We start from the raw sequence: 22,908 nt of genomic DNA, 5'->3' as shown, positions 1-22,908 counted from the left end.
GATTGGCAAACTGAGTCCCAGAAAAGTGGTTTGAAAAAACTCACAGTAGTTGGAGTTCCCATCATGGTGCATTGGAAATGAATCCAACTAGGAACCATGAGGTTGTGGGTTTGATCCCTGGCCCCGCTCAGCAAGTTAAAGATCTGGCATTACCGTGAGCTGTGGTGTAGGTTGCAGACAGGACTCAGATATGGAATTGCCGTGGCTGTGGTGTAGGCCGGCAGCTGTAGCTCCTATTTGACCCCTAGCCTGGAAACCTCCATATGCCTCGGGTGCAGCCCTAAGAACAAAAAGTTAAAAAAAAAAAAAAAAAAAAAAAGCTCACAGTGCTTAATAAGAGAACCAGTGCTGGATGTAGTGCTTTGACTAATTCATTCATCATCCATTCATTCATTTATTCAACCAGAATCTATTTTGATGCCCACTACATGCCAGGTTCTGACTTCAAGCTTATTGTGCTGAGAGCCTTGTACATAGGAGGCACCTCAAGAAATACTTATTGATGAAATACATGAATCATTGAATAAATGAATGAATTTGAATTACATTGTTGGGGGACTTTCTGGTTTTTATTTTTGTCTGTATGGAAGGCCGTTTTAAAAGTGATTCAAAGTGGCCAGTACCACAGAGCAGACAGGGTGTGGTCCCTTCTCACGAGTGCCCCTGAAACCTGCAGCTGTGCCTGAGTGCCAGCTCCCTGAACCTGGCCCCGTGGGGATTACAGAAGACATGTCAGTTATTCTACCTGTTTTGATGTCTTTTGTGATCTGCTGGGGAGGCTCAAATTACCCCACATGGAAAATTACAGGATTGTGCTTATCATCTTTCTTCTTAAAAAAATTAAGGTATAGGAGTTCCCATTGTGGCTCAGCAGAAATGAATCCACCTGGTATCCATGAGGACTCAGGTTTGAACCCTGGCCCTATGCCATGGGTGTGGACCTAAAAAGAAAAAAAAATTAAGGTACAGTTCATGTACAATATTATGTGCTTGTCACTTTTTTTTTTTTTTTTTTCAGGGCTGCACCGGGGCATATGGAAGTTCCCAGGCTTGGGGTCAAGTTGGAGCTGCAGCTGCTGGCCTAGCCACAGCCACAGCAATACCAGATCTGAGCCTCGTCTGTGACCTACACCACAGCTCATGGAAATGCCGGATCCCCAACCCCCTGAGCGAGGCCAGGGATCGAACCTGCATCCTCATGAATACTAGTTGGAGTCATTTCCGCTGTACACAACGGGAACTTCCTGTATCGACTTCTTTAAACACATCTTGTTGATTGGATGCTCTCCTGACCTTTTACTGTGATGGCAGAGAGTGATCCATGGCACTGTGACCAGTAGAAGCCTTCCCACACTTCTCCATCCGCCTTTCTGGAAAAATAATGATTTTTGCTTTCCCTGCAGGCAAGAAGGCTCCTCGATCTTGCTGCTGTGAAGGCGAATGGGTTGGCTGCCTTCCTTCTACAGTGTGTTCAGGAATTACCCATCCCAGTGGCCCTGCCTTTTGAAGGTATATACATGTTCTTCTAAGCTCATCAGAAAGGAAAAGAGGAATTCCCGTCCTGGCTCAGTGGTTAACGCATCCCACTGGGAACCATGAGGTTGGGGGTTTGATCCCTGGCCTCGCTCAGTGAGTTAAGGATCCAGTGTTGCCGTGAGCTGTGGTGTAGGTCGCAGACTCAGCTCGGATCCCGCATTGCTGTGGCTGTAACATAGGCCAGTGGCTACAGCTCTGCTTAGACTTCTAGCATGGGAACCTCTGTATGTCTCGGGTGTGGCCCTAGAAAAAGACAAAAAAAAAAAAAAGAAAGGAAAAGAAAGGCTGTTTCAAATTCATTCAGTTCGTGGTGAAGACCACCAAGAACTCCTGTCAGTTAGAATCCCCCTAAGACTCACTGTCCTGATTTTGAGGATAATGCCACCACCGTCTCATTGGGCTTTGGGGAGGATTAGCAGGATTCATGCGTGTAGTGTTGAGGTTTGCTTGTACTTCTTTCTACACTGCGGAGTGATCACCAGAGCTACTGAGGACTGAGGGCTAAAGCAGGTGTTCCTTACTAGCCACACTCATGGTCTGTTCTGGAAAACTGCAGATACACTTCTTTGTGTGGCCACTCCCATGGCATATGGAAGTTCCCAGGCCAGGGATCTAAGCCGAGCCACAGCAGTGACAAGAGCCCCTACAGTGACATCCCTGGATCCTTAACCTGCTGTGCCACAAGGGAACTCCTGGAAACACTTTTTGATGGCTGGTATCTTTTTTTTTTTTTCTTACTCAATGGCTTGTATTACATTTACAGTTTACAATGATCATCACAACCCAATTTTATACCAATGGCTGGGATCTCTTGATCTCTGCAGTTTAGCTACTCACCATCAGAATCGCTGGAGCCAGTGGATTTAGATAATGCCGTGTCTCTCATTTCACCTGGTCACCAACCCAACTCAGGAATGGGAGAGGCTTAGAGATCCCAGGCAGCCTGCCAAGTGCTTTGTTTATCATACCTGCCCTTTTAAGAACCCTGAGAAGGAGGTATTCTTGTCTCTGGTTTACAGATGTGGCAACTGGGGCAGGGGGGTTAAGTGATGAGGTAGGGGAGGATGGGTTTGGTTTTATACCATCTGCACCTATTGTTTCTCTCTCTTTTTTAAAAAAATATTAGTCTTTTTATTTTATTTTATTATTTTTGGCTGCACCCATGACATATGGAAGTTCCCAGGCCAGGGATCAAATTCAAGCCACAACTCAACCTATGCCACAGATGCGTGAATGCCAGATTTTTTTTTTTTTTTTTTTTTTGTCTTTTTGCTATTTCTTGGGCCGCTCCAGTGGCATATGGAGGTTCCCCGGCTAGGGGTCGAATTGGAGCTGTAGCCACCGGCCTACGCCAGAGCCACAGCAACTCGGGATCCGAGCTGCGTCTGCAACCTACACCACAGCTCACGGCAACGCCGGATCGTTAACCCACTGAGCAAGGGCAGGGACCGAACCCGCAACCTCATGGTTCCTAGTCGGATCCGTTCACCACTGCGCCACGACGGGAACTCCGTATTGTTTCTCTTTTTTTGCAGGAGAGGAAAGAGATGATCCATTGTAAAGAGAGGATGCAAACCCTCAGTGTCTTGTTCTTACTGAAGGCAAAGCTCATTGGCACCAAAGGCCCCTGAACTGTACATGGTGCTGGCAGATGTCTTTATCACCCTGGACCTAGGCGCATGGGCAGGGAGCAAGCCTGTGGGAAGGGCACCTGGGAGCCCGTGCTTGGCCCCCTGGGCGTGCATGCCCTTCACCTGAGAACGGAACACAGACGCTGGTGTGTGATGGGCATGCACCGCCCAGAGCATGGTGCTCAGCTTGGCCCTTGGTTAATGTTTGGTGTTGATATCACCAAGCACGGCTGGCTGTCCGTGCCTGGTAATGTTATACCATGGTGCAAGGTTCCCGAAGACGATGCTTCCAAAAGTGATGATTGACATGTATTTGGTTTTTTTGGTTTGTTTTTGTTTTTTAGGGCCACACCTGCAGAATATGGAGATTTCCAGGCTAGGGGTCGAATCGGAGCTACAGCTGCCGGCCTACACCACAGCCACAGCAACTCGGGGTCTGAGCTACATCTGCGACCTACACCACAGCTCACGACAACGCCAGATCCTTAACCCACTGAGCAAGGCTAGGGATCAAACCTGCAATCTCATGGTTCCTAGTTGGATTTGTTTCTGTTGCGCCACGATGGGGACTCTGACATGTGTTTGTTTTTGAAATTAGAGATTTTTTTTTTCCTGGAGAATTTTGATATGTCAGTGGCAGCGTGAACAACTGCATGGGTATGAGGATAATGGATATTTTATGATCTCTATTCAGTGCACCTTGTTTATCCAGGTGCCATTAAGAGCAATGATAATCATCAGCTTTGGGAAGAGAAGAAGAAACGCAATCACAGGGCATGTCCTTCGGACGACCATAAATACAGCTCCAATGTGCTAGGAGTGCCCTGTGAGTGTTATGTTTTAGGGAGTTCCTGTTGTGACTCAGCGGGATAACAACCCAACATAGTCTCCATGAGGATGCAGGTTCGATCCCTGGCCTTGCTCAGTGGGTTAAGGATCTGGCGTTGCCACAAGTGGCGGCAACGCTCGCAGATTCAGCTCAGATCTGGTGTTGCTGTGGCTGTGGCTGTGGCGTGGCTGGCAGCTGCAGCTCCCATATGACCCCAAGCTTGGGAAATTCCGTAAGCTGCAGCCCTCAAAAAAAAAAAAAAAAAGTTACCCGTTAGTCTTTGAGCTGAGAGCAAAAGGGTGGTTACCTGGCTGGAGGCAATGAGGCTGTGATGCTCTGAGGTCCTGCTGCCCCGCGACTCTGGACCATCCCTTCTCCATTTCCTCTAAAGAGAATACGCCTGGACACAGGGAGTGGTTTGCTCCTGTTGGTTTTCAGGTGACAAAGGAAAAACAGCAGCCTTGCGGACACATCCTATACAAGAGAACTTCTATTGTCGAGGATTGTGGAAGTGGATCTTGAGCAGGGCGTCTAATCCAAGTGCTTGATCCAGGCGCCCCAGTGACCCTGAGACCACCCGCTGCTGGATCCGCCCGCAGGATCTGGGATAATCTTCCCATCTCATAGTCTTTAGTTTAATCATATCTGTCCAGTCCCCTTTGCAAGTAAGTTAAGCTATTCCCAGATCCTGAAAATCAGGCTATAGACATCTTGGAGGGGGTGCTGTTATGCCTCCCACAGCCAATAATAAAATGAGATAAACACCATTTTGTGAGGGTTACCCAGATGTCATCATTCTCCTAAACTCTATTTTATCTAATTTCTTCCTAAAACAATCCTTCAAGGTATGAATTGTCTCCAATTTTTTTTTTTCTATTTTTGGGCCACTCCCATGGCATATGGAAGTTCCTAGGCTAAGGGTTGAATCAGAGCTGCAGCTGCTGGCCTGTGCCACAGCCATAGCAATGTGGGATCCAAGCTGCATCTGTAACCTATACCGCAGCTCACAGCAACACCGGATTCTTAACCCACTGATGGAGGCCAGGGATTGAACCCTCATCCTCATGGATACTAGTTGGGTTCCTTTTTTTTTGTGTGTGTGCTTTTTAGGGCCACACTTGCGGCATGTTGAGGTTCCCAGGTTAGGGACTCAATCAGAGCCATAGCTGCTGGCCTACGCCACAGCCACAGCAGCATAGGATCCGAGCCATGTCTGCGACCTACACCACAGCTCACAGCGACACGGGATCCTCAACCCACTGAGCAAGGCCAGGGATCGGACCTGCATCCTCATGGATGCTAGTCAGATTTGTTAGCCACTGAGCTGCAGCGGGAACTCCCCTAGTTGGGTTCTTAACCCTCTGAGCCACAATGGGAATTCCGATTGTCTCCAGTTTTAGAGATAAGAATACTGTGGTCAGAAAGGCTGAGTGACTTGCCCAAGTTGATGGTGGACCCAGATTTCAAACTCAGGTGTATCTGGATTCAGAAACTGGACTCTTAAGCCCTTCAACTTCCTATTTCCCTCTAGAAAGAACAACCAAGGCTGAGGAGTCAAGGGATTTGTCTAAGGCTACCAAACCAATATGGCGGGTCAGGCATCAGAATGTGGGGCTCCGGACCCCAGCCCGTGGCTCCTTCCCATTTTCCTTAGCTCTTTCCAGTATCAGTAAATAATAAATGTGCTAGGTAATACTTTTTGAGCACTTTGTGTTAGACACCCAACAAAGCACTAGACAGGCATTATCTTCATTGATTCATGTTTTTGTTTTTGTTTTCCCTTTTCTAGGGCCACTCCCACAACATATGGAGGTTCCCAGGCTAGGGGTCGAATCGGAGCTGTAGCCGCCAGCCTACACCACAGCCACAGCAACTTGGGATCTGAGCCTCGCCTGCGACCTAAACCACAGCTCACGGCAAGGCTGGATCCTTAACCCACTAAGCAAGGCCAGGGATCGTACCTGCCACCTCATGGTTCCCAGTCGGATTCATTAGCCACTGAGCCAGGCTAACGAATTTATTTTTTTTACATGGGTCCCTACCTGTGTAAGGTAGGGACCACTGCTTCTCCCATTTCACAGGGGAGAAAACTGAGTCCTAGAAAGGTTTTCCTGACCAATCTCAAAGTCCAGAGCTTGTGAGTGGAGAGCCAGGACGGGAGCCACTGGCCATTCTCGCCCGGTGCAACATCCCATACCACTGGGCAACCCACCCTCTGGTTGGGTCCCATCTTCCTTGTTCCAACCTTATTTGTTTCTTCTTCTGTCTTCCAGATGCTGCCTGTAAGAAGTACATGTCCAAGCTGAGGACCACAGTTTCAGCTCAGTCTCGTTTCCTGAGCACCTACGATGGGGCAGAGAATCTTTGCCTAGAAGAAATATATACAGAGAATGTTCTGGAGGTCCGGACAGAGGGGGGCATGGCTGGACCTCCGCAGCAGAGCCCCGCCACCCTGAGCCTAGGGGAGCTCTTCAGCCCTCAAGGCCACCTCAACAAGGATGCGGACACCGTGCTGGTGGTGGGTGAGGCAGGCAGTGGCAAGAGCACCCTCCTGCAGCAGGTGCATCTGCTGTGGGCTTCAGGGCAGGCCTTCCAGGAATTTCTCTTCGTCTTCCCATTCAGCTGCCGGCAGCTGCAGTGCCTGGCAAAATCTCTGTCCCTGCAGACGCTGCTCTTTGAACACTGTTGTTGGCCTGACCGTGGCCAGCAGGACGTCTTTCAGGTCCTCCTTGACCACCCCGAGCGCATCCTCTTAACTTTCGATGGTTTTGACGAGTTCAGGTTCAGGTTCACGGATCACGAGCGTCACTGCTGTCCGACGGCCCCCACATCTGTCCAGAGTCTCCTCTTCAACCTCCTGCAGGGCAACCTGCTCAAGAATGCCCGCAAGGTGCTGACCAGCCGACCGGACGCGGTGTCCGCGAGCCTCCGGAAGCACGTGCGCTCAGAACTCAGCCTCAAGGGTTTCTCAGAAGAGGGCATTGAACTGTACCTGCGGAAGTGCCATCGCGAGCCTGGCGTGGCCGACCGCCTCATCTGCCTGCTCAGAGCCACCTCAGCCCTGCACGGTCTGTGCCACCTGCCTGTCTTCTCATGGATGGTGTCCAAATGCCACCAGGAACTGTTGCTGCAGGGCAGGGGGTCCCCGAAGACCACCACGGACATGTACCTGCTGATCCTGCAGCATTTTCTGCTGCGTGCCTCCCCTCTAGACTCAGCCGCCCAGCATCTGGGACCTGGCCTGCTTCGGGGGAGCCTCCCCACCCTGCTGCATCTCGGTCGCCTGGCTCTCTGGGGCCTGGGCACGTGCTGCTACGTGTTCTCAGCCGAGCAGCTGCAGGCAGCACACGTCGACAGTGAGGCTGTTTCTCTTGGCTTCCTGGTTCGTGCCAAGAGCGTCGTGCCCGGAGGTACCCCCCCACTGGAATTCCTGCACGTCACATTCCAGTGCTTTTTTGCCGCATTCTACCTCGCCCTCAGTGCTGACGTGCCACCGTCATCCCTCAGACACCTCTTCCATGGTCACCGACCCGGCAGCTCGCCACTGGCCAAGGTGCTGCCCAAACTGTGTGTGCGGGGCTCAGGCTGCAAGAAAGGCAGCGTGGCCCATTTGCTACAGGAGGCCGAGCCGCACAACCTCCAGATCACGGCGGCCTTCCTGGCAGGGCTGTTGTCCCAGGAGCACCGGGGTCTGCTAGCCGAGTGCCAGGTGTCTGAGAAGGCTCTGCTCCAGCGCCAGGCCTGTGCCCGGTGGTGTCTGGCCCGCAGCCTCCATAAGCACTTCCGCTCCATCCCACCAGCTGTCCCAGGTGAGGTCAAGAGCATGCATGCCATGCCTGGCTTCATCTGGCTAATCCGCAGCCTGTACGAGATGCAGGAGGAGCGACTGGCCCGGGACGCCGTGCGTAGGCTGAACGTCGGGCACCTCAAGCTGACTTTCTGCAGCGTGGGCCCTGCTGAGTGCGCTGCCCTGGCCTTCGTGCTGCGGCACCTCCAGTGGCCCGTGGCCCTGCAGCTGGACCACAACTCTGTGGGCGACATTGGCGTGGAGCAGCTGCTGCCTTGTCTCAACGTCTGCAAGGCTCTTTAGTGAGTGTTGCTGGGCGAGGCTGGTTGGGCATGGTGGGAATGGCACCAGCGGGGTACAGGTGCAGGAGCCCCCTGCTAGCCAGGGTCCAGGCCCAGCCCCAGCCCTGTTGCCCTTTCTGTGCAACCCCAGCCAGGTCCCTTCCCCAGGCTGGGCCTCAACACACGCTCACGATAGCTGTAATTCATTGACTGGCCCGTGTGCCAGGCACTGTGTTACCCACTTCCTAGAATTACCTCCTTTCATTCCCATGACCACCCCGGGTTGTAGGCAAGGATGTTATTATCCCCATTGTCTCCAATGTGAGGCTCAGAGAAGCGAGGTAACGTCTCCAGGGTCACACAGGACATGGCAGAGCTGGGATTCACAAATCCCATCTTTCTGGCGTCAAGTCTCAGAAAGACGAGAACAGTCTGCTCTTGGTGCTCAGACCCCAACAAGCAACCTGTGTCTGGATGGGCACCGTGGCTACCTGGAAGTCACAGGCAACGTTTTGTGTAATATGTGTTTGTATTAGGAACTACCCCCAAGTCAGAGGTGACTTGTGCCCCATGAGAGACTTTGTTTATGTATTTATTTTTGGCTGCACCTGTTGCATGGTGGACGTTCCCAGGCCAGGGATCCAACCTGTGCCACAGCAGTGACCCAACCTGCTGCAGTGACAAGCTGGAGTCTTAACCCGCTGTGCCACAAGAGAACTCCTACTTTATGTCTTTAAATTAATTCATTGATTTTAAATTAAAGTACAGTTTATTTACAATATCGTATTAGTTTCAGGTGTACAGCAATGTGATTGGGTTATACATATAGGATACATATATATGTATGTGTATATCTGTATTTTTTTATTCCTTTCCATTATAGTTTGTTACAAGATACTGAATGTAGTTCCTTGCGGTATACAGTAAACCCTTGTTGTTTGTTTATTTTATATATGGCAGCGAATACCTGTTCATCCCATACTCCCATGAGAGACTTTAAAATCCCAATGAGGGAGTTCCTATTGTGGCTCTGGGGTAACGAATCCGACTAGTATCCACAAGGACGTGGGTTCGATCCCTGGCCCTGCCTAGTGGGTTAAGGATCTGTCGTTGTTGTGAGGTGTGGTGTAGGTCGCAGACGTGGCTTGGATCTGGTGTTTCTGTGGCTGTGGCATAGGCTGGCGGCTGCAGCTCCAATTTGATTTGACCCCTAGCCTGGGAACTTCCATATGCCATGGGTATGGCCCTAAAAAGACCGAAAAAAGAAAAAAGAAAATCCCAATGAGATGGAAATTTTGAGCCCCAAGAGATAGAAAGTGGCTGCTGAGATTCGCCTGCATTTTTTATTCCTTATGTAGGGCAGAGATTTTGCCCCAGCCCTCACTGCTTTCAGGCCCTGTCTGAAGGTATAAGCTTTCTGGCTTAGGAACGTCTGTGCCCTGGCACTCGTGGGCCTCTCCACTTCTTGGGCCACAGGAAGGCAGAGGACGTGCCCAAGTCTGGAGGCTGGGATGCTGCAGGCTCCCCATCTTCCCATTTGGCCTTGAAAGGGGATGTCCTGCTCCCTGTTTTAAACTTCTGAGAAAGCAGAAGTCAAAGCTTAAAGTTGAGGTCTATTTATTGCCTCCCCAGGGCTTTTGATCTACCCCAGGTGACCTTATTTGACCCTGAGCAAGGGACACATCTCTCCTTGACTGTATTAGGGTGACATACCTGCTCTGGGCCACAGCAGCCTTTGTTATCCCTTACATAGGAACCGTGGTCATCAGTTTATAAATACAACGATGTAAAATACAACATACCAGAGAGGGTTACATCTCTGTATATGATGTATAGTTAACATAGGTGATAAACATGAATATATAGGAAGGAAGCTGATGAAGCACTTAAATTGGGTGATTTGAGGAAAGTTTAATAAAGAGACTGTTTAGGGAGTTCCCATTGTGGCTCAGTGGTAACTAAGCTGACTAGTATTCATGATGACTCAGGTTCGATCCCTGGCCTTGCTCTGTGGGTTAAGAATCTAGCATTGCCATGAGCTGTGGTGTATGTCGAGATGCGGATCTGGTGTTCCTCTGGCTGTGGTGTAGGCTGGCAACTGCAGCTTCGATTCGACCCCTAGCCTGGGAACTTCCTTATGCTAGAGGTGCGGCCCTAAATAGCAAAATAAATAAATAAATAAATAAATAAAATAAAATAAAAACAAAGAAACTTTTTTAAAAAGCTTGGGCAGGTAGTTGCCATTGTGGCTCAGCAATAATGAATTGGACTAGTATCCATGACAACGCAGGTTTGATCCCTGGCCTTGCTCAGCAGGTTAAGGATCTGGCTTTGCCATGAGCTGCAGTGTAGGTCACAGAGGTGGCTCGGATCCCTCATTGCTGTGGCTGTGGTGTAGGCCGGCTGCTGTGTCTCCGACGTGCCCCCTAGTCTGCGAACTTCCATGTGCTGCAGGTGCTGCCCTAAAAAAAGAAAAAGAGAAAAAAAAAAAAAAAGAAAAGCTTAGGCGGGAGTTAGGAAGAGCAGAAAGGGGTGGTGCAGGCTTCTTGGCTAGTGACCATGGGGATGGGGAAGGGACACGGCTGTCGGCCCCTTAGGTCTGACGGGGCGGGGATAGGCAAGTGGCTACTGGCTGAGAGGAGGGTGTGGAGCGGGCTGCGGGAAAGGACTGAGGCCACAGCAGCCGAGAAGGGCGAGGTCTGGGGGGTAAGCCTGGCCCTTCCTCTCCTCCCCGCTCTGGCCTTAACCCACAGGGAGCCAGAGCAGGGTGTTTCTGCAGGTGCCTTCCCGGGAATCCGCCCCCAGGACTGAAAGCCAGATGGAGAGGTGGGAGGGTGAGTCTGACCTGGTGGAGGAAGATGGCAGCACAGAACTCCAGTTCCCTAGGAAGGAGGATTCAGGATCTTTTCTTTCTTTTGTTAAATCAAATTTATTTTTTATTAGGGTATAGTTGATTTACAGGGTTGGGTCAATTTCTGCTGTACAGCATAGTGACCCAGTCACACACACACACATTCTCTTTGTCATATTATCTTCCATCATGGTCTGTCTCAAGCAACTGGATGTAGTTCCCTGGGCTGTGCAGTAGGACCTCATTGCTTCTCCATACTAAATGTAAGTTTGTGAGAATCATGATATTTTCAGGCGGGAATTCCAAGACCTGTCTGTAGGAGCTCTTTTCCTGACAGATATATGCATGTGCATTTTTCTGGACAATGGACCTGTAGTTCTCAAAGGGTCCTTGAACCCCAAGAGGTCAGGATCCACTGGCCTGGGTGATCCTCATAGGTAGATCCCTGGACTGGATGGATCCCTTCTTCCAGGCTGGGAAGGCCCATGTGACCCCCTCAGTCTGTGGAAGGAGGCTGTGTTTTCTGTTTTATGGGGTTTTTTGGGCCACATCCTAGGTGTGCAGAAATCCCTGGGTCAGGGATTGAACCTGTACCAGGGCAGTGACCCGAGCCACAGCAGTGACAATGCCAGATCTTTGATCACTAGCTACCGAGACACTCCCAGGAATCTGTGATTTTAACCTAGCGATTCTGATAACAAGCGGTTAGAGGCCACACCATGAAGACTGCTGTTCTGTGGGAACCAGCTTGATTTTCCATCAGCAGTGAAAGTCCCTATGTTGCTCTGCATGGTTCTCTGCACACACTTAGTGCTGAAACCACCATCGCCACGGGGGAGGGGCACATACCGTGAGGTTGCTGCGTGGGCATTTCCTGTGTGAGAGAGACAGAGACAGACCGAGAGAAAGAGACAGAGACAGGGAGGGGGCGAAGAGAGAGAAAGAACTAGGAAGAGAAAGAGAGCGGGGTTTCTCTCCCACGGCGCCAGGCTGCATTTCTCCCACTTGAAATGTTTCCATGCCAACAGAAACCCTTGGGCTTCAAGAAGCCCCATACACAGAGCGCCCGGATGCATGTCAGTTTCTTCAGACCCTGGTTCTGGCTCTAGGGCGATGGCTTTCAAAGTCTTTGGACTGTTACCCACCAGGAGAGAGGGTGCAAACAGACACGCAGGCGTGTCAACCTGAAATTTCACGAAATGACTTTCTCTCCTTAACTCCGATACACGCTGTTCTCTTTTTCCTTCCTGTTCTTTTTGCCAATTTAAAAATACTGCTCCAGGAGTTCCCATCATGGCTCAGTGGTTAACGAATCCGACTAGGAACCATGAGGTTGCGGGTTCGATCCCTGGCCTCGATCAGCGGGTCAAGGATATGGCGCTGTGGTGTAGGTTGTAGATACGGCTCAGATCCCGCGTTGCTGTGGCTCTGGTGTAGGCCAGTGGCTACAGCTCCGATTGGACCCCTAGCCTGGGAATCTCCATGTGCCATGGGAGGGGCCCTGGATATAGCAAAAAGACAAAATAAATAAATAAATAAATAAATAATAAGAAAAATGAAAATACTGCTCCAAACCTTCAAAAGTGACATCACGACTCACCAGTGCATGAAATCTGACCTTGAACCCAGAGCAGGACAGAAGGGAGAGGCCCTACGATATTGTGGTTAAGAGTGGGCACTGGAGCCAGAACACCAGACCCTGATCCTTGAGGTGCTGTGCAACCTTGGTGAAGTCGCCTCCTTGCTGGGTCTCTCTGATGGACCTCATCGTAGTACCTACTGCATGAGCTGTGAAGATTAAATGTCCTTATTCCTGCGAAGTGCTTAGGATAGCACTGGTATGCCAGATGCTCCTTACGAGCAGCGAGCAATCAGATTACAGGTAGCTTTTCCTATGTGCCAGATGCTCACAGGCCTTTTTGTGCCCTGTCTCTTTAAATCCTCACTACAGCCCAATGAGGTCAGTCGTACTAGAGGGACCAGCAAATGGTGATGGCTGACCCGGATCAGGACTTCCTTTGAGGGCCTCCAGAGAGCCTCAAGTATTAACCTTTAAGTCAGGGCTTTCCAAGTTTGCCTGGAGATGCAGAATCATGGGCACAGTTATTAAAATACCCAGATACCTGACCACTGCCCCACACATGGGGATGCACCAGCTCCAGGGGAGGGGCCTGAGAGTCTTTCAGGGACACTTTCAGATGATCCTGTGATCGGATGAATTTGGGGAATGCTGCCCCCAGAGGAGTGTCAAAAGGGACCTGTCAGAGGCTGGCCTGCAGGAGTATTGACACTGGGCACATGCTGGTTTTCCAACGTTTTGTCTGTTCTTGTCTTTTTTTTTTTTTTTTTTTTAAGGGCTGCACCTGCGGCATATGGAGGTTCCCAGGCTAAGGGTCAAATCAGAGCTGTCGCTCAGCAATGCTAGATCAAAGCTGCCTCTGCGACCTACACTGCAGCTCATGGCAATGCCAGATCCTTAACCCATTGATCGAGGCCAGGGATCGAACCCACATCCTCACGGATGCTAGCTGGGTTGGTTACTGCTGAGCCATGATGGGAACACTTGGCCGCTCTTGTCTACCTCATTTTCCATCTGCTCACCCAGCCAGTGGTAACTACCCTGCCCCTTGGGGGTGGCCTGTCTAGCTCTCGCTGCTCCCTTGCCATGCAGCTACTCCTTCTCGAGGCTCATTCCCTTTGACAGAGCTGAAAAGAGTGCCTTGGATTAGGTAGTGCCTGGAGTTCCCATCCTGGCACGGTGGAAATGAATCTGACTAATATCCATGAGGATGCAGGTTTGATCCCTGGCTTTGCTCAGTGGGTTAAGGATTCGGCGTTACCATGAGCTGTAGTGTAGGTCACAGGTGCTTCTTGGATCCAGTGTTTCTGTGGCTATGGTGTAGGAACTTCTGTACGCCACAGGTACAGCCCTAAAAAGCAAAAAACAAAAAAGGATTAGGTAGTACCTTCCTGAAGATTCCTGTGTTCTTTAGTGGGGGCTCTGGTCCCCAGTTCCGGAATCCCCCGCAAAGCACATGATGTCAGCATCCTGGCCAGGCATGGGGGAGTCTCCACTTTTCTGAGGTGCTCTGTCCTTGCTGCATTTCCAGAAGCACAGAGGCTGGCACTTCTTGAGGTGGAGCAAAGTCTCTTTGGGGGGTTTGTTGATTCTTTTCCCCTCTCTCATTGGCTCTGTCTTCAAATCTATTTGTTTTTTCTTTTATAGCTTGAGAGATAACAATATCTCAGACCGAGGCTTCTGCAAGCTTGTGGAACATGCTCTTTGCTGTGAGCAGCTGCAGAAGTTAGCGTAAGTCCGGCTGGGCCGCAGAGGCGGGCCCCATGTCCCCAGCTCACTCCAGGCCATGCCTTCTGGGCAGCTGCTGTGAGCAGGTGACAGGCTGGGGCAGGGGTGTTTGCACAGCTGGAGGGTGCAGGGGACTCCTGTCCTGAGGGGATGGGCCCCTCGGGTTTGGGGGGTTCACTGGCCACTGTGCCTCGTCTCCATGTCTCCTCTCTCTTGGAACTTTCCAGTCTTTTCAACAACAAATTGACCGACGGCTGTGCTCACTCCATGGCCAGGCTCCTTGCATGCAAGAGGAACTTCTTGGCATTGAGGTGAGCCTGGGGCTTCCCTAGAGCTGAGTCAGTTTGGGCTGGTCTTGGCCCCACATGGACGCGTGATCTTCTGGCTGAACCCATGGGCAGCATCTCATTTTGAGCAGGGTGTCAGTAAAGTGACCCCCTCCCCCAGCCAAATCTGGACTCCACGCTGCTGAGGCTTCTTGCCTTTTGACCTTTAGCCTCCAGGGTTGCAAAGGGTTTGCAGGACCTTTTCCCTCCCTGCGTCTAAGAATGTCACCAGCTCTCTGGGGAAACTGAGTCCCTTGATGTGCATTGGGCACATGCTGGGAGGCGGGGAGGAATGCAGGGGTCACTTGCCACTGCAGTGTGACAGCCAGTTGCCCAAAAGCTCCCAGAAGGTCCTCTAACTGGTCGGCAGGTCCAGTCTGGGAAGTCTGCGCTTTTGCCGTTCCTCGCCCTCTCAGTCCCAACTGGAGTCTTTCTCCCATCTGACACCATCACGTCGCCCCTCCACCGGGTCCCTGGGTTGGCCTGGCTTCTCTTTCTCTCTAGGGTATTCTTGCCTTCTGGATTTATGAGGCAGTAAAAGAAGACTAAGTGAGGCATTGACTCTGTCTGTTCTTTCTACTGGCTGGGTTTGGGCAGAGGAGCTGCTATTTTTATTTATTTTTGTATAGTTATTATTATTATTATTATTATTATTATTATTAATTATTTTCTCTTTTTTAAGGCCGCCCCTGCTGCATATGGAAGTTCCCGGGGTAGGGGTCGAACTGGAGCTGCATCTGCCGGCCTATACCACAGCCACAGCAGCGCCAGATCCCAGCAACATTTGTGACCTATGCCATAGCTTGTGGCAATGCTGGATCCTTAACTCACTGAGCAAGGCCAGGGATCTAACCCACATCCTCAGGGACACGATATCAGGTTCTTAACCCACTGAGCCACAGTGGGAACTCCATATTATTATTATTTTTTTTAATGGCTGCCTTGCAGCATATGGAAGTTCCCAGGCCAGCGATTGTATCAGACCCATAGTTGCGACCTACAGCACAGGATCCTTTAGCCCACAGTGCGGGGCTGGGGATTAAAGCCACACCTCCACAGCGACAAGAGCCACTGCACATTCTTAACCCACTGCGCCCCAGTGAGAACTCCGGCTGCCATTCCCTTTATTTATGTATTTTCTTATTTATCTATTTATTTTGGCCGCCCTGCAGCATATGCAGTTCCCAGGCCAGGGATCCGATCCAAGCCACAGTTGCGACTTAAGTCACAAGCTTTGGTAACACTGGATCCTTAACCCCATGTGCTGGGGATCGAACCTGCGTCCCAGTGTTCCAGAGACAGGATCAATCCCATTGTGCTATAGCAGAAACTCCCCTGCTGCCCTTTTTAGATTGTTGAGCATGTAGTTCAGTCTCAGGGCTGCTGAGGCCAACACCAGAGGTGTCGCTCTGTACCAAGGACTTTCTGCTGCCATCACCGCCTCCTCCCACAGACTCAGAAACCTGAGAGCATCAGCGGCCAGAACTGGGCTAGCCCAACCTCCAGGGAGGGCTGGAGGGCAGCAGAAAGGTGTTAATAGAGCATCATAGCGGCGAGCACAGGCCTCTGGAGCCAGACCCACCAAGCTTTGGATCCAGCGTCCCTGAGACTTGAACCCTCATTAGCTGTGTGACCTTGGGTCAGCCCGATAGCTCTGTGCCTCTGTTTTCCCTTCTATAAAATGGGGATAATAATTACAGGTATCTGCTAGGTTGTGGTGATGATTAAGCGCGTTAATATACATAAAAAGCTGGCACCCTATAGGGAGTGCGTTATACAGTAAGCCCAGTGCCTGAAAGATGGTGGGTAAGTTACCTAATTCTCAGCGTGTTTATCCTGTTGGTCCAGGCCTCCACACAAGGATTAGACGTGCAGCATCCTTGCTGGGAAAATGCCTGGGACTGGAAACTGGGGCAGGGAGCTGGGGAAGGCTAGAGAGCTGGCCGACAGCAATGCAGGTCTGACCCCGGGGAGCAAGAGAGGGAGGGAAGGAGGGCTGGGAAGAAGATCCTAGACCCCAGTCCAGTTCGGAGAGAGGACAGAAGGCTGTTGGCGAGCCCTCCAGCCAGCGAGCCCAGCCGAGGAGTCTCCTGTCCCCAGCCCGTGGGAAGTGGGGCCCTGGCACAGAGGGGACCTTGACCTTCCAGGCACAGCAGCTGGACCCTTAGTTACACAGGAAGGTGAGAGGCCTGGGAGGCCGCCCCACCCCTTCTGGAAGGGAACACGAATCCTTGCCCTATGGGATCGTTGTCAGCCAGAGGGGCTTAAAGTGTATGAAAATTCTTTAAAAGATCAAACCGGGAGTTCCCATCATGGCTCAGGGGAAATGAACCTGACTGGCATCCATGAGGATGCAGGTTCTATCCCTGGCCTTGCTCAGTAGGTTAAGGATCGGGCATTGCCGTGAGCTGTGGTGTGGGTCGCAGATAAGGCTCGGATCTGGCGTTGCTGTGGTTGTGGCGCGGGCCAGCGGCTACAGTTCCAATTTGACCCCTAGGCTGGGAACCTCCATATGCTGCAGGTGCGGCCCTAAAAAGATAGGGGAAAAAAAAAAAAGATAAAACTGTATTATTATGCCAGGAGGCCTGGGGCTGGGGGTGAGAATTATGCGGACCTCCCTGAAACCCTCTGGAGTGAGTATCTGGGTTTTGCTGAAATCCCCTCCTTGACCCGTGCCCAAAGGCTTAGCAGGAGCCCTTCCTGTCTCCCAGCCCCCAGGCCCTTTGGGAACAGGTAAATAGGTAAACGCAACCTGCAGGGGGCTGAGAAGGGAGCAGAAGGTGTATCAGGGACACACTCGCTCCCCTGGGGAATCCCACTTCTCTGGACGGGTTGCCTGTCGTGGCTCCTGCCACACTGCTTTGCAAAACAGGCCCTTCCGCTCTCCTCTCTCTTTGCTGGTGGAAAATAAAGGAGCATCGAGTGAGCTCCCTAAGCACAAACAGCACACACTGCATCTGCGAGTGGGAGCTGGAGGGCAGGTTCCTGTGTCCTGCAGAGAGGTCCTCAGAGCTTTCTGTCTAGGTCCTTCTTCCCCCACCGGCCCCAGGGCCTCGGAGCACTCGCAGTCCCCTGTCCTGCTCTCTTTCTAAGCCTCCTCTGTCTTCCCTTCCAGGCTGGGAAACAACCACTTCACTGCCGTGGGAGCCCAGGTGCTGGCCCAGGGACTCAGAGCCAACGCCTCCCTGCAGTTCCTGGGGTAGGTAGGATTCTGGGGGTGCAGGGGTCGTGTGGGGGTGGGTGTGTGTGGCTGGTGAGGATTTAAGGGCAGGGGAAGCAAACTCTCCAGCCAGAAGGCCTCCAGAGGCTGTGGTGGGGAGAGCAAGGCAGGGAGAGAGTGGGCGGCCCTTGGCTGCCTCTGCCTTGCTTTTCACTTGATAAACAGGAAGCTCGGGATGTCAGCGCTGGGGGAGGGCCATGCCCATGAGCAGTGGCAGGAAGCCCTCTAGTCCTTGAGGGTGTTGGGGCTTTGCTTCTCGTCTCTGTCTAGGCGGCGGCACCACCGTTGAATGCCATTGCCTGCCCCAGCCCAGACTGATTAAAGGAAATATCTAGATGTAGGATCCAGGATTCAGTCCTTTAAAAATTCCCCCTGATGTGCAGCCTGGGGTGAGAGCCAAGGAAAGAGAAGGAAGTGGGGAAGTTTGGACACTGGATCCGGGAGGGGAGGGGACTGCGCTATGCCAGGTCCTTCAGAGCCCTTGCTGCATGTAGGGCCATGCCAGCCTGCCTGGGGGGGGGGGTCCCAGGGGCAGGGCCCTCCAGGGGGGCTTCCTCTACTGCAGGGCAGAGCAATCCCCCCCCACCTGCCCCCCAGGGTTGTACCTGGCAGTCCCCTGCAGCCCTGTCCTGTCCTGTCTTGCTCTGGTGTAAACTAGGATCACTGAGGGTCTTAGAACCTAGGACTGTAGGAAGAGAGAATGACCTCAGGGCCCCGCTGTTCCAAGTCACGGAGCCTGCAAGCTGCTCGTGGGCTTCCTTTGAGCCCAGAGTGGGACTGTGCTGCTGGAGAAGTCAGTACCTTTTCCAAGATGCATTAGTAGCAGTGCAGTCTCTAGACAGGGATGGTCTCAGCCCCTCGAGCCTCTCCTGGCTCGAAGTCTCATCTGGAATGTTTATCTTTCAACACGCAGCATTTATTAAGGTACCTGTCTGGGCCAGCCCTGTGCCCAAACCCCTGAACCCCATCATACGATACAAACGAGTCTCGCACTTTTTTTCTTAACAATACATTACGGTGTTTTTCCATATCATGTGACCTCGTTGTTAAAGAATAGTTGCTTAGTGTTCCAGTGGTTGGATGTTGTGATCCGTTGAACTGGTTTCCCATCGGTGCATACTTTAGCTTGTTTCCACGGTGTTTTGGCTATTATAGTGTCGCATCTCTGAAGCACAGAGCAGGGCTCAGTAAATAGTTACCTAATGAGTGACAGTGCCACCGTCTCTGCTCACCTGTGCACCTACAAGCCAGCCTAACTTCCCACATAGAACACAATCGGGTCCCAAGATATGAGCTGGGCGCCACCTTTGAAAAGGGGTGTTTCCAGAATTCTCCTGTGGTGCAGCAGGTCAAGGATCCGACATGGTCCCTGCAGTGGCTCAGGTGACTGTTGTGGTTGCGGGCTGGATTCCTGGCCCGGGGAACTTCCATATGCCATGGGTGCAGCCAAAAAAAAAAAAGAAAAGAAAGAAAGAAAACATGTTTCCAAATTAAGGTGGGTCTAAGGAGGATGACCCAGGTGAAGGAGGTAGATGCCATGAAGGAACTGGGGGTGTGAAGGAGCCAGAGATGAAGAGCTGGCTGGGAAAGAAGAGTCAGCCTTGATTTGAGTGGACCCAGAGGCAATTAGGGACTTGTAGGTGGGAGTTAGCAGAAGCAGGTCTGACGCAATGTCAGGGAAAATGTCACAGCCATGAATTGCCATGGAGATCAAGTTCCCCATCCCTGGGGGTATGCACTGGGTATCCTCTTCTGTGAGTCTGATGTGAAGAAGCTAAAAAACCCAGGTGAGGAGTTCCTATTGTGGTGCGGCAGAAACTAATCAGAGTAGTATCCCTGAAGATGCAGGTTCAATCCCTGGCCTTGCTCACTGGGTCAGGAATCTGACATTGCCATGAGCTGTGGTGTAGATCACAGACATGGCTTGGATCCCACGTTGCTGTGGCTGTGGTGTAGGCTGGCAGCTGTAGCTCTGATTTGACCCCCTAGCCTGGGAACTTCCATATGCCATGGGCGTGGCCCCCCAAAAGCAAAACAAACAAACAAACAAAAACAAGTGAAGTTTGATCATCCCTCCAAAAAGTGGTGGTAGATCCACTTTGCCAGGACCTAGGTGTCCTCCTGAGACCTTCCTAGGCTTGGATGGTCCTGCCCCTTTGGCTGGGGCCACGGAGAGGATGGACCCATATCCAGAATACTAGCTGGTTCTCACTGACACTATCTCTTGACCTCGTTTTCAGGTTCTGGGGCAACCAGGTGGGTGACAAGGGGGCCCAGGCTTTGGCTGAAGCCTTGAGGGACAATCAGAGCTTGAAGTGGCTCAGGTAAGCCTCTGTGTTTGTCCTGGAATTGTCATAGGGAGTCTGCATCAGGAGGGAGGGGCTTGGGCCAGTTTTGAAGCTCTTTGAACTTTATTTTCATTCCCCCATGTCAGACGATGAGATGAGAAGGAAAAATAGTGGATTTGGAGTCAGCACACTTGGGTCTTTCTGGGTGACTTTGGGTCCCTTCTCCTCTCAGGGGTCTTGACTTCCTCTCTGTACACTGAAGACCTTGGGTTCAAGCAGATACACTTTATCTCAAAGACCAACTCCAATCTGTTAGTAGGGGCTGCCCTAGTACACCATGTTGGGAAGGATTCTCAGGCTACTTCTGGGCTTAATGGAAAAGAGCTCGGTCATCAATTAGTGATGTCTGAAATGGAGCTGCCTGGGACATGGGAGTATGTGTGCCATGCATTTTGCCCTTCGTGGGTTATCTTATCTCTGGGGTCCCTCCTTGCTCTGACACAGTTTTGTTCCTTGATTCCATCCAGCCTAGTGGGGAACAACATTGGCAGTGTGGGTGCTCAAGCCTTAGCATTGATGTTGGAAAAGAACATGGCCCTGGAAGAACTCTGGTAAGTTTAAGGGTTTCGTGGCTCTAGGGAGGTAGACACCAGCCTCAATCCCTGGCCTCATCTGGGGAAGCCATTGTGTATATAAGACAAAGAGGAATGACTGAGTGATTGGGTGATTATGTTTGTCCTTCTTTGTCCTGGGCGGCATGAAGCTTCTAGAGCCTGGCATATCAATGCTAATTCTTTTCATTTAATTATGTAGGTTGATTTGTTGGTTTGTTTATTGCCTCCACATAGCATAATGGTTAAGAACACAGACTCTGGAATCCAGTGTTTACGGCCTGCTATGATCTTAGTGAACAATTTCTGGACGTTTCTGTTGTGGCTCAGCAGGTTAAGAACCTGACATAGTTTTCACGAGGATGCAGGTCTGATCCCTGGCCTCGCTCTGTGGGTTAAGGATCCAGTGTTGCTGCAAGCTGCAGTGTAGTTCACAGATGTGGCTCGGATCTGGCCTTGCTGTGGCTGTGGTGTAAACTGACAGCTTGCAGCTCTGATTAGACCCCTAGAGAAAAAAAATTTCCCTCTGAATCTCAGGTGTCTTACCTGTAAAATGAGAGTATGGGTGCTCCCAACTACAAAACACTTTTGTAAGAATTAAGTGAAGTAATGCCTATAAGGAACTGAATACCGTGTCTAGTCTATGTGTAAGCTCCCCATAAATGTGACCTTGTAATTGAGAAAGTATATCTGCCACTATTGTTGCACCTGCTCCCATAACTGCAGCTGCTACATCTACTGTTTTCTCATTTCAAGGTGAATGTCAGCGTCTAAGAACACTGGATATTAGAGTCAGAGTCGCTTGCAAGGCAGAGTGGAGTTTGGGGGGAAGTTAAAAGATGAACTATGAGTCATACTTATCCTATTGACCCCATTTGAAGATTTTGTTTCTTTAGCTGCCACGAGTCTCGTCTTCCTATGACATATTCTGGGCAGTTTCAAGTTATATGAGTGAGATAAAATGCTGAACATTTGATTTTTCCAGGAAATGTAAAGGCACTGAAACCTATGAGCGTGGCCGCAAAATGGATATATTGCCAATAGCTATCAGCAGGCTCACCAGCTCTGCCAATGTACCATTGAGTATATCTAGTTTTTTTTTTTTTTTTTTTCTTTTTTGGTAATGTTATAAGGTTATTCACTGTGACATAATTTTCAAAAAGAAGGTACTGGGGGCAATATATTTTTCAAATTTTCATAGCCTCTAGCCAGCTGAGGATTTTTAAGTAATTAATTCATATTCATTCACTCATTAATTGTTTTAGCTCCCTTTTTTTATTCCTTAAAATTTTTTATTGATGCATAGTGGACTTACCATGTTGTGTTAATTTCTGCTGTATGGTAGAGTGACTCAGTTATACATATATATTCTTTTTCATATTATTTTCCATTATGTTTATGACAGAATATTGAATATAGTTCCCTATGTATTAGCCTCCTTTTAAAATGAGGAAACTTAAGAAACTTGGCTGAAGTCACACAGCTAGTAAGAGTTATTTTGCTTCTTATGTTCATCACTCATTAATTTAATGACCAAAAATTCGTGAGGATAGAATTTTATTGATTAAATAAAACTTACATTCAAGGATGGTTACACCATTGAGTTTATCCTGATTTAGTTCCACTGCTTGGAATTTCTTGTTAGAGGATTGCCTCACTGTGAGTGTATTGGTTATAACTACATTAGGCTAGGAATGATGGAAAACCTCCATCTACAGCAGCTTAAACCAGTAAGGGATTAAATTTTTCATGTACATGCAGTTTGGAGGTAGGCAGCAGGAGGTTGGTATGGTGGCTACACAAGCCTAGCAGGGGTATGGACTCTGTCTCTCTGTTCCTTCACATTCTCAGTGTGCAGTTTCATCCTTGTGGTTGATTGCCTCAAGGTCACAAGGTGGCTGCTGCTGCACCTGTAACACCCTATCAATATTCCAGGTTCAGTCTGTATATTGGGGAAGGGCAAAAGGCATAGGCCAGCTTCCTTTTAAAGTTGGGTCTGGAATTCCCGTTGTGGCTCAGTGGTTAACGAATCCAACTAGGAACCATGAGGTTGCGGGTTCGATCCCTGCTCTTGCTCAGTGGGTTAAGGATCCGGCATTGCCTTGAGCTGTGGTGTAGGTTGCAGACGCGACTCAGATCCCACGTTGCTGAGGCTCTGGTGTAGGCTGGCAGCTACAGCTCCAATTCAACTCCTAGCCTGGGAACCTACATATGTTTCAGGAGCAGCCCCAGAAAAGGCAA

General features: G+C 50.4%; 1 protein-coding gene across 1 annotated transcript in view; it reads left to right on the top strand.

Moving 5' to 3' along the window:
• Positions 1 to 22,908, top strand: part of NOD2 (nucleotide binding oligomerization domain containing 2) — a gene marked incomplete at its 5' end in the record, with an annotated part of 35,320 nt that overhangs the window by 2,305 nt on the left and 10,107 nt on the right. Inside the window, 7 exon segments of the mRNA NM_001105295.1 lie at positions 1,404 to 1,509; positions 6,270 to 8,085; positions 14,142 to 14,225; positions 14,450 to 14,533; positions 17,664 to 17,747; positions 20,009 to 20,092; positions 20,584 to 20,667. Coding sequence (NP_001098765.1) covers positions 1,404 to 1,509; positions 6,270 to 8,085; positions 14,142 to 14,225; positions 14,450 to 14,533; positions 17,664 to 17,747; positions 20,009 to 20,092; positions 20,584 to 20,667 — 2,342 coding nt within the window.

Source organism: Sus scrofa, chromosome 6 (genome assembly GCF_000003025.6).
Source record: "Sus scrofa isolate TJ Tabasco breed Duroc chromosome 6, Sscrofa11.1, whole genome shotgun sequence".
Lineage (NCBI taxonomy): Eukaryota > Metazoa > Chordata > Mammalia > Artiodactyla > Suidae > Sus > Sus scrofa.
This window is presented reverse-complemented; position numbering and strand designations above follow the sequence as displayed.